The 14,015-nt window shown below is 44.1% G+C and overlaps 2 protein-coding genes and 1 pseudogene across 9 annotated transcripts in view; 1 reads left to right on the top strand and 2 right to left on the bottom strand.

Annotated features, from left to right (window-relative positions):
- Positions 1–14,015, bottom strand: part of LOC127844918 (proline-serine-threonine phosphatase-interacting protein 1-like) — an 87,501-nt gene that overhangs the window by 25,328 nt on the left and 48,158 nt on the right. For 6 of the 8 annotated variants that reach the window (XM_052375471.1, XM_052375496.1, XM_052375509.1 and 3 more), the window contains exon 1: positions 9,786–10,151. In XM_052375471.1, the coding sequence (XP_052231431.1) occupies positions 9,786–9,842 (57 nt within the window). In that variant the 5' untranslated portion in view covers positions 9,843–10,151. The other 2 variants (XM_052375479.1, XM_052375488.1) reach the window with 2 other exon arrangements.
- Positions 1–14,015, bottom strand: part of LOC127844955 (proline-serine-threonine phosphatase-interacting protein 1-like) — an 87,437-nt gene that overhangs the window by 25,328 nt on the left and 48,094 nt on the right. The window lies entirely within an intron of this gene.
- Positions 1–14,015, top strand: part of LOC127844979 (12S rRNA N4-methylcytidine methyltransferase-like) — a 67,826-nt pseudogene that overhangs the window by 38,578 nt on the left and 15,233 nt on the right.

Here is a 14,015-nt window from a genome sequence, read left to right as displayed (position 1 = left end):
TGTTAGCGTGTGGCTATGATATTAATTAGGGAATGGAAAGATCTAGGCAGAGACTATCACGGACACTTTTAGGGAATGGAAAGATCTAGGCAGACACTATCACAGACACTTTCAGGGAATGGAAAGATCTAGGCGGACACTATCACGGACACTTTCAGGGAATGGAAAGATCTAGGCGGACACAATCATGGACACTTTCAGGGAACGGAAAGATCTAGGCAGACACTATCACAGACGCTTTCAGGGAATGGAAGCTCTAGGCAGACACTATCACGGACACTTTCAGGGAACGGAAAGATCTAAGCAGACACTATCACAGACTCTTTCAGGGAATGGATAGATCTAGGCAGACACTATCACGGACACTTTCAGGGAACGGAAAGATCTAGGCAGAAACTATTACATACACTTTCAGGGAATGGAAAGATCTAGGCAGACACTATCACGGACACTTTCAGGGAATGGAAAGATCTAGGCAGACACTATCACGGACACTTTCAGGGAATGGAAAGATCTAGGCAGACACTTTCAGGAAATGGAGAGATCTAGGCAGACACTATCACGGACACTTGCAGGGAATGGAAAGATCTAGGCAGACACTATCACGGACACTTTCAGTGAACGGAAAGATCTAGGCAAACACTATCACATACACTTTCAGGGACCGGAAAGATCTAGGCAGACACTATCACAGACACTTTCAGGGAACATAAAGATCTAGGCAGACACTATCACGGACACTTTCAGGGAATGGAAAGATCTAGGCAGACACTATCACGGACACTTTCAGGGAATGGAAAGATCTAGCTATCCTAGAGATGTGACAGTAAATAGATGTTAAAATTACACTTGTTTGGTAACAAATGTAATTGTGTTAACATTTTTTCAGTATCAGGAAATCAAACAAATGGGCCATTGTTATTTTATCATTAGTTGCAAAATAATTTCCTTCACTTTCAAACATAATCATAACTATGACAGTTTTAAGACAATAAGCCCTGCAGATAAACAGGAGTTCAGTTGACATACTTAAGTAAACTTCTATACATCTGTAGCCATGCTTAATACCCTGAACTGATTTTCAGGGGACATACACCTGACCTCATATGACCAGCTAAAAAGTATCTTATGCAATAAGCAACCAGACTAGCTCCAGCCCAGCCTGTCAATCTGCACAGTCTGCTCAGTATCTAATGAGACTACAAAAACTTGTATGACTTTATACCAGACAGGGTAGCTCCTGACTGTGCAGGCTGGTCTAGTCTGACTTTATACCAGACAGGGTAGCTCCTGACTGTGCAGGTTGGTCTAGTCTGACTTTATACAAGACAGGGTAGCTCCTTACTGGGCAGGCTGGTCTAGTCTGACTTTATACCAGACAGGGTAGCTCCTTACTGTGCAGGCTTGTCTAGTCTGACTTTATACCAGACAGGGTAGCTCCTGACTGTGCAGGCTGGTCTAGTCTGACTTTATACCAGACATGGTAGCTCATGACTGTGCAGGTTGGTCTAGTCTGACTTTATACCAGACAGGGAAGCTGCTGACTGTGCAAGCTGGTCTGGTCTTACTTCACACCAGACAGGGTAGCTCCTGACTGTGCAGGCTGGTCTAATCTGACTTTATACTAGACAGGGTAGCTCCTGACTGTGCAGGTTGGTCTAGTCTGACTTTAAACTAGACAGGGTAGCTCCTCACTGTGCAGGCTAATCTAGTCTGACTTTATACCAGACAGGGTAGCTCCTGACTGTGCAGGTTGGTCTAGTCTGACTTTATACCAGACAGTGTAGCTCCTGACCGTGCAGGTTGGTCTGGTCTGACTTTATACCAGACAGGGTAGCTCCTCACTGTGCAGGCTGGTCTAGTCTGACTTTATACCAGACAGGGTAGCTCCTGACTGTGCAGGCTGGTCTAGTCTGACTTTATACCAGACATGGTAGCTCCTGACTGTGCAGGCTGGTCTGACTTTATACCATACAGTGTAGCTCCTGACTGTGCAGGCTGGTCTATTCTGACTCTATACCAGACAGGGTAGCTCCTGACTGTGCAGGTTGGTCTAGTCTGACTTTATACCAGACAGAGTAGCTCCTGACCGTGCAGGTTGGTCTAGTCTGACTTTATACCAGACAGTGTAGCTCCTGACCGTGCAGGTTGGTCTGGTCTAACTTTATACCAGACAGGGTAGCTCCTCACTGTGCAGGCTGGTCTAGTCTGACTTTATACCAGACAGGGTAGCTCCTGACTGTGCAGGCTGGTCTAGTCTGACTTTATACCAGACAGGGTAGCTCCTGACTGTGCAGGTTGGTCTAGTCTGACTTTATACCATACAGTGTAGCTCTTCACTGTGCGGGTTGGTCTAGTCTGACTTTATACCAGACAGTGTAGCTCCTCACTGTGCAGGCTGGTCTTGTCTGACTTTACACCAGACAGGGGAGCTCCTTACTGTGCAGGCTGGTCTGGTCTGATTTTACACCAGGCAGGGTAGCTCCTGACTGTGCAGGCTGGTCTAGTCTGACTTTATACCAGACAGGGTAGCTCCTGACTGTGCAGGCTGGTCTTGTCTGACTTTATACTAGACAGGGTAGCTCCTGACTGTGCAGGCTGGTCTAGTCTGACTTTATACCAGACAGGGTAGCTCCTGACTGTGCAGGTTGGTCTAGTCTGACTTTACACCAGACAGGGTAGCTCCTCACTGTGCAGGCTGGTCTGGTCAGACTTGACACCAAACAGTGTAGCTCCTCACTGTGCAGGCTGGTCTGGTCTGACTTTATACCAGACAGTGTAGCTCCTCACTGTGCAGGCTGGTCTGGTCTGACTTTATACCAGACAGAGTAGCTCCTGACTGTGCAGGCTGGGCTGGTCTGACTTAATACCAGACAGTGTAGCTCCTCACTGTGCAGGCTGGGCTGGTCTGACTTTATACCAGACAGTGTGGCTCCGGACTGTGCAGGCTGGGCTGGTCTGACTTCACACCAGACAGGGTAGCTCCTGACTGTGCAGGCTGGTCTAGTCTGACTTTATACCAGACAGGGTAGCTCCTGACTGTGCAGGTTGGTCTAGTCTGACTTTATACAAGACAGGGTAGCTCCATACTGGGCAGGCTGGTCTAGTCTGACTTTATACCAGACAGGGTAGCTCCTTACTGTGCAGGCTTGTCTAGTCTGACTTTATACCAGACATTGTAGCTCCTGACTGTGCAGGCTGGTCTAGTCTGACTTTATACCAGACATGGTAGCTCCTGACTGTGCAGGTTGGTCTAGTCTGACTTTATACCAGACAGGGAAGCTGCTGACTGTGCAAGCTGGTCTGGTCTTACTTCACACCAGACAGGGTAGCTCCTGACTGTGCAGGCTGGTCTAATCTGACTTTATACTAGACAGGGTAGCTCCTGACTGTGCAGGTTGGTCTAGTCTGACTTTATACTAGACAGGGTAGCTCCTCACTGTGCAGGCTAATCTAGTCTGACTTTATACCAGACAGGGTAGCTCCTGACTGTGCAGGTTGGTCTAGTCTGACTTTATACCAGACAGTGTAGCTCCTGACCGTGCAGGTTGGTCTGGTCTGACTTTATACCAGACAGGGTAGCTCCTCACTGTGCAGGCTGGTCTAGTCTGACTTTATACCAGACAGGGTAGCTCCTGACTGTGCAGGCTGGTCTAGTCTGACTTTATACCAGACATGGTAGCTCCTGACTGTGCAGGCTGGTCTGACTTTATACCATACAGTGTAGCTCCTGACTGTGCAGGCTGGTCTATTCTGACTTTATACCAGACAGGGTAGCTCTTGACTGTGCAGGTTGGTCTAGTCTGACTTTATACCAGACAGATTAGCTCCTGACCGTGCAGGTTGGTCTAGTCTGACTTTATACCAGACAGTGTAGCTCCTGACCGTGCAGGTTGGTCTGGTCTAACTTTATACCAGACAGGGTAGCTCCTCACTGTGCAGGCTGGTCTAGTCTGACTTTATACCAGACAGGGTAGCTCCTGACTGTGCAGGCTGGTCTAGTCTGACTTTATACCAGACAGGGTAGCTCCTGACTGTGCAGGTTGGTCTAGTCTGACTTTATACCATACAGTGTAGCTCTTCACTGTGCGGGTTGGTCTAGTCTGACTTTATACCAGACAGTGTAGCTCCTCACTGTGCAGGCTGGTCTTGTCTGACTTTACACCAGACAGGGGAGCTCCTTACTGTGCAGGCTGGTCTGGTCTGATTTTACACCAGGCAGGGTAGCTCCTGACTGTGCAGGCTGGTCTAGTCTGACTTTATACCAGACAGGGTAGCTCCTGACTGTGCAGGCTGGTCTTGTCTGACTTTATACTAGACAGGGTAGCTCCTGACTGTGCAGGCTGGTCTAGTCTGACTTTATACCAGACAGGGTAGCTCCTGACTGTGCAGGTTGGTCTAGTCTGACTTTACACCAGACAGGGTAGCTCCTCACTGTGCAGGCTGGTCTGGTCAGACTTTACACCAAACAGTGTAGCTCCTGACTGTGCAGGCTGGTCTGGTCTGACTTTATACCAGACAGTGTAGCTCCTCACTGTGCAGGCTGGTCTGGTCTGACTTTATACCAGACAGAGTAGCTCCTGACTGTGCAGGCTGGGCTGGTCTGACTTTATACCAGACAGTGTAGCTCCTCACTGTGCAGGCTGGGCTGGTCTGACTTTATACCAGACAGGGTAGCTCCTGACTGTGCAGGCTGGGCTGGTCTGACTTCACACCAGACAGGGTAGCTCCTTACTGTGCAGGCTGGGCTGGTCTAACTTTACACCAGACAGTGTAGCTCCTCACTGTGCAGGCTGGTCTAGTCTGACTTTACACCAGACAGGGTAGCTCCTCACTGTGCAGGCTGGTCTGGTCTGACTTTACACCACACAGGGTAGCTCCTCACTGTGCAGGCTGGTCTAGTCTGACTTTATACTAGACAGGGTACCTCCTTACTGTGCAGGCTGGTCTAGTCTGACTTTATACTAGACAGGGTACCTCCTTACTGTGCAGGCTGGTCTAGTCTGACTTTATACCAGACAGGGAAGCTCCTGACTGTGCAGGCTGGGCTGGTCTAACTTTACACCAGACAGTGTAGCTCCTCACTGTGCAGGCTGGTCTGGTCTGACTTTACACCAGACAGGGTAGCTCCTCACTGTGCAGGCTGGTCTGGTCTGACTTTACACCACACAGGGTAGCTCCTCACTGTGCAGGCTGGTCTAGTCTGACTTTATACTAGACAGGGTAGCTCCTTACTGTGCAGGCTGGTGTAGTCTGACTTTATACCAGACAGAGTAGCTCCTGACCGTGCAGGTTGGTCTAGTCTGATTTTATACCAGACAGTGTAGCTCCTGACCGTGCAGGTTGGTCTGGTCTAAATTTATACCAGACAGGGTAGCTCCTCACTGTGCAGGCTGGTCTAGTCTGACTTTATACCAGACAGGGTAGCTCCTGACTGTGCAGGCTGGTCTAGTCTGACTTTATACCAGACAGGGTAGCTCCTGACTGTGCAGGTTGGTCTAGTCTGACTTTATACCATACAGTGTAGCTCTTCACTGTGCGGGTTGGTCTAGTCTGACTTTATACCAGACAGTGTAGCTCCTCACTGTGCAGGCTGGTCTTGTCTGACTTTACACCAGACATGGGAGCTCCTTACTGTGCAGGCTGGTCTGGTCTGATTTTACACCAGGCAGGGTAGCTCCTGACTGTGCAGGCTGGTCTAGTCTGACTTTATACCAGACAGGGTAGCTCCTGACTGTGCAGGCTGGTCTTGTCTGACTTTATACTAGACAGGGTAGCTCCTGACTGTGCAGGCTGGTCTAGTCTGACTTTATACCAGACAGGTTAGCTCCTGACTGTGCAGGTTGGTCTAGTCTGACTTTACACCAGACAGGGTAGCTCCTCACTGTGCAGGCTGGTCTGGTCAGACTTTACACCAAACAGTGTAGCTCCTCACTGTGCAGGCTGGTCTGGTCTGACTTTATACCAGACAGTGTAGCTCCTCACTGTGCAGGCTGGTCTGGTCTGACTTTATACCAGACAAAGTAGCTCCTGACTGTGCAGGCTGGGCTGGTCTGACTTTATACCAGACAGTGTAGCTCCTCACTGTGCAGGCTGGGCTGGTCTGACTTTATACCAGACAGGGTAGCTCCTGACTGTGCAGGCTGGGCTGGTCTGACTTCACACCAGACAGGGTAGCTCCTTACTGTGCAGGCTGGGCTGGTCTAACTTTACACCAGACAGTGTAGCTCCTCACTGTGCAGGCTGGTCTAGTCTGACTTTACACCAGACAGGGTAGCTCCTCACTGTGCATGCTGGTCTGGTCTGACTTTACACCACACAGGGTAGCTCCTCACTGTGCAGGCTGGTCTAGTCTGACTTTATACTAGACAGGGTACCTCCTTACTGTGCAAGCTGGTCTAGTCTGACTTTATACTAGACAGGGTACCTCCTTACTGTGCAGGCTGGTCTAGTCTGACTTTATACCAGACAGGGAAGCTCCTGACTGTGCAGGCTGGTCTAGTCTGACTTTATACCAGACAGGGTAGCTCCTGCCTGTGCAGGCTGGTCTAGTCTGACTTTATACCAGACAGGGTAGCTCCTGACTGTGCAGGTTGGTCTAGTCTGACTTTATACCAGATATGGTAGCTCCTGACTGTGCAGGTTGGTCTGGTCTGACTTTATACTAGACAGGGTAGCTCCTTACTGTGCAGGCTGGTCTAGTCTGACTTTATACCAGACAGGGTAGCTCCTGACTGTGCAGGCTGGGCTGGTCTGACTTTACACCAGACAGGGTAGCTCCTTACTGTGCAGGCTGGGCTGGTCTAACTTTACACCAGACAGTGTAGCTCCTCACTGTGCAGGCTGGTCTGGTCTGACTTTACACCAGACAGGGTAGCTCCTCACTGTGTAGGCTGGTCTGGTCTGACTTTACACCACACAGGGTAGCTCCTCACTGTGCAGGCTGGTCTAGTCTGACTTTATACTAGACAGGGTAGCTCCTTACTGTGTAGGCTGGTCTAGTCTGACTTTATACCAGACAGGGTAGCTCCTGACTGTGCAGGCTGGTCTAGTCTGACTTTCTACCAGACATGGTAGCTCCTGACTGTGCAGGCTGGTCTAGTCTGACTTTATACTAGACAGGGTACCTCCTTACTGTGCAGGCTGGTCTAGTCTGACTTTATACCAGACAGGGTAGCTCCTGACTGTGCAGGTTGGTCTGGTCTGACTTTACACCAGACAGTGTAGCTCCTCACTGTGCAGGCTGGTCTAGTCTGACTTTATACTAGACAGGGTAGCTCCTTACTGTGCAGGCTGGTCTAGTCTGACTTTATACCAGACAGGGTAGCTCCTGACTGTGCAGGCTGGTCTAGTCTGACTTTATACCAGACATGGTAGCTCCTGACTGTGCAGGTTGGTCTGGTCTGACTTTATACTAGACAGGGTAGCTCCTTACTGTGCAGGCTGGTCTAGTCTGACTTTATACCAGACAGGGTAGCTCCTGACTGTGCAGGCTGGGCTGGTCTGACTTTACACCAGACAGGGTAGCTCCTTACTGTGCAGGCTGGGCTGGTCTAACTTTACACCAGACAGTGTAGCTCCTCACTGTGCAGGCTGGTCTGGTCTGACTTTACACCAGACAGGGTAGCTCCTCACTGTGCAGGCTGGTCTGGTCTGACTTTACACCACACAGGGTAGCTCCTCACTGTGCAGGCTGGTCTAGTCTGACTTTATACTAGACAGGGTAGCTCCTTACTGTGCAGGCTGGTGTAGTCTGACTTTATACCAGACAGGGTAGCTCCTGACTGTGCAGGCTGGTCTAGTCTGACTTTATACCAGACATTGTAGCTCCTGACTGTGCAGGCTGGTCTAGTCTGACTTTATACTAGACAGGGTAGCTCCTTACTGTGCAGGCTGGTCTAGTCTGACTTTATACCAGACAGGGTAGCTCCTGACTGTGCAGGTTGGTCTGGTCTGACTTTACACCAGACAGTGTAGCTCCTCACTATGCAAGCTGGTCTAGTCTGACTTTATACCAGACAGGGTAGCTCCTCACTGTGCAGGCTGGGCTGAAGCATTGATGGCTGCATATGTCAGAAGACCCATTTTGTAGGACATAGCTTTTATGATGACCCCTAAGAAATGAATTAGTTTCAAATGAATACTAGAACCGGTAGTGGTTACTGTGGATACTAGAACGGGCTGTGGTTACAGTAATTGCATGCAAATCTAAAAGAGTATCACGAAGCTGCCGATGCACCGATGAGTAGCATACTAGTAACTGGAACTTGAGCTATTCCATGAAGAGTTGACCAAAATAATGGCTTTTTATCATTTTAATAGTAACACTTCACAATGTCAAATGCTGAGATAATATTTGTTTTATCACACTTTTCTCACATGTTATCACAGTTATGTGACAGTAGTGTCTCATTTATAACATCACTTTCAACAATTGTACAAACTCATTCTTCCTGATCAAATGGAGCATTCATTTTTTATCATACAAAAGCATGTATGACACATACATTTGTATATGTACATGCAGATATGTACTAGATCTTGTTTTGACACATGATTTATGAAAAAGAATGTCTAATAAAATAAAGAACATTCTTCACCCACACAAGTTATAGGTATCCGTATCTTATTAATAAAATAAATGCCCCTATTGACAATAAAGCAAAGAAGTACAAGATGTACTTAAAAACTGTTCATAGCATTATCTCGAAACAATGTGGAATACATGAGCAGCATTCTGGTAAAACAAGTCTTAATGCATGTGTGTTAAGTGTCATCTCAGATTAGCCTGTGCAGACTGCACAGGCTAATCTGCAACAACACTTTTTACACATAAACTAAGCCCCTTTTTTCTCAAAGTGAAGCTAAAATGTCATTTATCTATCAATTAACTATCTAATGAACAAATGTTAATTTCCATGTCAGCCCTCTTTCATGTTTACATTTTTAATTACATCCATTTTGTAGTTAAATGTAGAGGAATGTCTAGCAAAATATTAAATTTAATTCCTTTTATGTTGAAATAGGATAGCTTGTTTTCAAGTTTCAAGGGAATATGTTTCAGGATGCAATAAAAATAATTAAGTTTGTTTTGAGTGATCTTATTTTTCTCTTCTTTTATAGGCATGGGTGTAAGTCTGGTTCTTAGATTTGAGCCCATGGTAGAGAATGTCTGCATGAAATCCAACATAAACTACCTCTACCAAATGTAGAGGGTCTAATACCTTAAACCCTTTACCCATTAACCCCTTTAACCATAAGTACATGGGTAAGTGGAATAACGGAAATGGGATGAGGCATGACAGAAGAACCATAGACAGCGACAGTTTTCAAACTTAACGATATTCACATAAAATTTGAGTCACGCTATGTTGAAATGGGGTTAAATGAATGTGCACCAAGTGTTATCCAGGGACGACACTTTCCTCAGTAACTGGATTTTCGCTAAGTGAAGACTTTCTTAAATATCAAACATTAAAGAGGAAAGTGTTGTTCATTATTAGCCTGTGCAGACTGCGCAGGATAATCTGGCACAACACATTACACACATGCATTAAGCCCCTTTTCCTCAGAGTGAGGCTTAATTATATGTGCTACCAGCAAGTTACTAAGCAAAGTTTAGACAGAGAGAAAACTGATTTTGTATTTAATCCTAGTAAATCTAGATAAAGTAAATCAACCTCAGTAGTTCATTGAGTAACTCAATAAATTCTCACACAAGAATTCAATCATCTAAATATGTTTCAATAAAAACATATGAATAGCATTTACAGAAATAAACATACCCAAAATGCCTCAGAAAACGAGAGCCATGCATCAGAAGACGAGAGCCACTTTGTCATCTTTTAATTATATGTCTCCTGGTCGATATTCATCCACTTAATAATAATTAGTTTAAACCTATTTATTTTAGCTCGATTGCATAGAAAGTAATTCCTACTTATTTGAAATGCTCTCGAGTCCGTTTCCTGGGCCTAGAACCAGTACTTGGTGTCTATATGGGAGATCGAAAGAACGCTCCCACAGCGGGGATCGAACCCGTGACCTCCCGGTCGCAAGGCGGACACCATATCCATTACACCACGGCGACCTTAAATAATAATTAATATTAACATCCTAATATCCTCATCAAAAGGAAACTAAATTCAAGTGCTCACATTGTCCTTAACTGTTATCTTATAATTCTTTGTAAACAATCAGTTGAAATTTATTATGAGCAGAAACAAGCACTTGTTTACATCCTATTAATTAATAAATAGTTAAGCATGATAGTGATGCATTTGATATAGAATTTAACAATATCGCGGTCTAATCGCCAAATTAATTGTGTTCTGCTTCAAATGGCAGGACTTTGATATGTTTTTATGCCCCCAAAGGAGGGCATATAGTGATCGCACTGTCCGTCTGTCTGTCTGTCACACTTTGCGTTAAGGTTTCGATAAATGTTCATTACTTAACATAACTTATATGTCGCTTCAGATGTAACATTCATATTTGGTATGCATGTGTATATGGACAAGGCCTTTCCATAAGCACACAAATTTTGACCCCTTTGATCATCATCATCAAAATCATCATCACTATAAAATCATCATCACCATAATCATCATCATGAATTAATTATAAAAAGTCGAGGTGAAAAATAGCACAAACAATGTGAAATCACAGAAGCCTAGGTCATGAATCTTTCAAAAGTATTTCATCAAAGCAATATGAATAATTTTGTAATTGACTGTTACATTTTGTTTACCAAGTACTGTTTACTGAGTTTACCATTACTGCATCATAATTGTTCTGACAGGATGTAATTAATACCTAACAAAATAATGACACTGGTGTATGATTAGGCATGACTTAATTACTCATCATAAAGTTACTTGATTATGTTTGACCAATTTCTCTGACATTATAAAAACTACCTTAACCAGTGCAAAGCATTCAAAAATATATGAACATTAATGACTCACTTTGTTTATCTGTGTACTTTGCTCTAATTGATTGAATTTTTATTTAAATACGAGCCTTGTTCTGAGAAAACTGGGCATAATGAATGTGCGTCAAGTGTAATCCCAGATTAGCCTGTGCAGTCTGCACAGGCTAATTAGGGACGACACTTTCTGCCTAAACTTGATTTTCGCTAAGGAGAGACTTTCTTGAAACTAAAAATACCTTAAAAGCGGAAAGTGTCATCCCTGATAAGCCTGTGCGGACTGCACAGGCTAATCTGGGACGACACTTTAGGCACATGCATTAAGCCCAGTTTTCTCAGAACGCGGCTCATATAATGTGTAAAACTTCTGCACCACAGTCTTAACCCTGTACCACGTACGTATTTTGGCGCATTTGTAGTCCCGTAAAAAGTTTCATTTAATTAAAGATATTTCTTACTAGATTTAAGTTTGACAGGTTTCATTTCCAACCCTTACATACTGATAAGCAGCAAACAGCATAAAACCTGAACAGACTGCGAGTTACTCGCAGGCTGTTTTGGTTTTATGCTGTTTGCACATAGGCTTTTTCACTTTACCTCTGAGTGGAAAAGGGTCAACTCAAGATGCTCATAATATTATATGCAATCATTTGCTAAATACGGTATAATTGCTTTCACTTCTTTTCAACCAATTATCTAAGTTTTATGACTTCAAAAGCATGGGGTTTACATAGAAATTACCAAGTTCTTCTCCTGGGAAGAAACAGACTGAGTTCTTCATATCTTTGGAAACATTCTGAAAACGCTCTAAGAGTTGGGTTCGAACCTTGGACCTCCCTTTAAAGAAACTGTCAATCGCGATTGACGAAAAAAGAAAAATTCTTAAATACCGTATTTTTTTAGCTCACCTGATTGTTCAGGTGACCTTTTAAGACCGGTCTTTGTCCGTCTTCCGTCCGTCCGTCCATCGTCCACATTTGGTTTGTAAACACTCTAGAGGCCACATTTCTTGTCCGATCTTCATGAAACTTGGTCAGAAGATTTATCCCAATTATATCTCGATCAAGTTTGAAACTGGGTCATGCTGGGTCAAAAACTAGGTCGCTAGGTCAAACAAAAGAAAAACCTTGTATACACTGTAGAAGTCACATTTCATGCCCAATCTTCATGTAACTTTGTCAAAATGTTTGCCTTAATGATATGTTGGTCGAGATAAAAAGTGGTTCAGGTCCGTTGAAAAACATGGCCGCCAGTGGGCGGGGCAGTTTTCCTTATTTGGCTAGAGAGAAACCTTGTAAACACTCTAGAAGTCACAATTTTTGCCCAATCATCATGAAAGTTTTCCAAAACATTGGTTTTATTGATATCTCAGACGAGTTAGAAAATGGTCCAGATCAGTGAAAAAACATGGCCGCCAGTGGGCGGGGCATTTTTCTCTATATGTATATAGTGAAAACATGTGAACACTCTAGAAGTCACATTTTTGGCCCAATTTTCATGAAATTTGGTCAGAACATTTGTTTCCTTGATATGAGAGTTGAGTTTGAAAATGGTTCCGGTCAGTTGAATAACATGGCTGCCAGGAGGTGGGGCAGTTTTCCTCATTTGGCTATAGAGAAACCTTGTTAACACTCTACAAGTCACAATTTTTGCCCAATTATCATGAAAGTTGGTCAAAACATTGGTTTTATTGATATCTCGGATGAGTTCGAAAATGGTCCAGATCGGTGAGAAACATGACCGCCAGTGGGCGGGGCATTTTTCTCTATATGTATATAGTGAAAACATGTGAACACTCTAGAAGTCACATTTTTGGCACAATTTTCATGAAATTTGGTCAGAACATTTGTTTCTTTGATATGAGAGTTGAGTTTGAAAATTGTTTCGGTCAGTTGAATAACATGGCTGCCGGGGGGGGGGGCAGTTTTCCTTATTTGGCTATAGAGAAACCTTGTAAACACTCTAGAAGTCACAATTTTTGCCCAATCATCATGAAAGTTGGTAAAAACATTGGTTTTATTGATATCTCGGACGAGTTTGAAAATGGTCCAGATCGGTGAAAAAACATGGCCGCCAGTGGGCGGGGCATTTTTCTCTATATGTATATAGTGAAAACATGTGAAAACTCTAGAAGTCACATTTTTGGCCCAGTGTTCATGAAATTTGGTCAGAACATTTGTTTCCTTGATATGAGAGTTGAGTTTAAAAATGGTTCCAGTCAGTTGAAAAACATGGCTGCCGGGGGTCGGGGCAGTTTTCCTTATTTGGCTAGAGAGAAACCTTGTAAACACTCTAGAAGTCACAATTTTTGCCCAATCATCATGAAAGTTGGTCAAAACATTAGTTTTCTTGATATGAGAGTTGAGTTCGAAAATGGTTCCGGTCAGTTGAATAACATGGCAGCCAGGGGGGGGGGGGGGGGGGGGCAGTATATATATATAAATATAGTAAAAAAAGCTTGTGAACACTCTACAATTTTTGCCCAATCATCATGAAACTTGGTTCAAAGATTGGTTTTATATATATCACATAATTAATGCCATAATTATTGCCTCTAGATTGTCCAAATTTTCATTATATTATACAACATCCTTGTAAACACTCTAGAGGTCACAATTTTGTTTCAGATTTTACGAATCTTGGTCATAATATTTATTTTTGTAAGCAAAGTTTGATGTTTGGTAAGGGGGGGGGGGGGTCAACTCAAAATATAGGTCACCAGGTCAAATCTTACAAAAACAAAAACACTCCATATGCCAGAGTTTTGGTTCAATAATGATGAAACTTGACCAGGATGTTTGTCTGGACAATATCTAGGTAAAGTTTGACGTTTGGTAAAGATTGAATGAACCGACTCCTCTCAGGTGAGCCAACTAGGGCCATCTTGGCCCTCTTGTTACAATTATTTGTTTATATTTATTAAAATATCACGACTGGTCAATCGCGGTTGACAGTCCCTTTAAAAGGCTGACATAATGTCCATTACAGCCATACAAGCTTTTATTTAAAATGTATAACTACTAAGTTCTTAAATAGAGACTCTAAACTACACTGCAAAATGAATTTTCCTCAATTTTGTCTTAAG

This window comes from Dreissena polymorpha, chromosome 1, assembly GCF_020536995.1.
Source record: "Dreissena polymorpha isolate Duluth1 chromosome 1, UMN_Dpol_1.0, whole genome shotgun sequence".
NCBI lineage: Eukaryota > Metazoa > Mollusca > Bivalvia > Myida > Dreissenidae > Dreissena > Dreissena polymorpha.
This window is presented reverse-complemented; position numbering and strand designations above follow the sequence as displayed.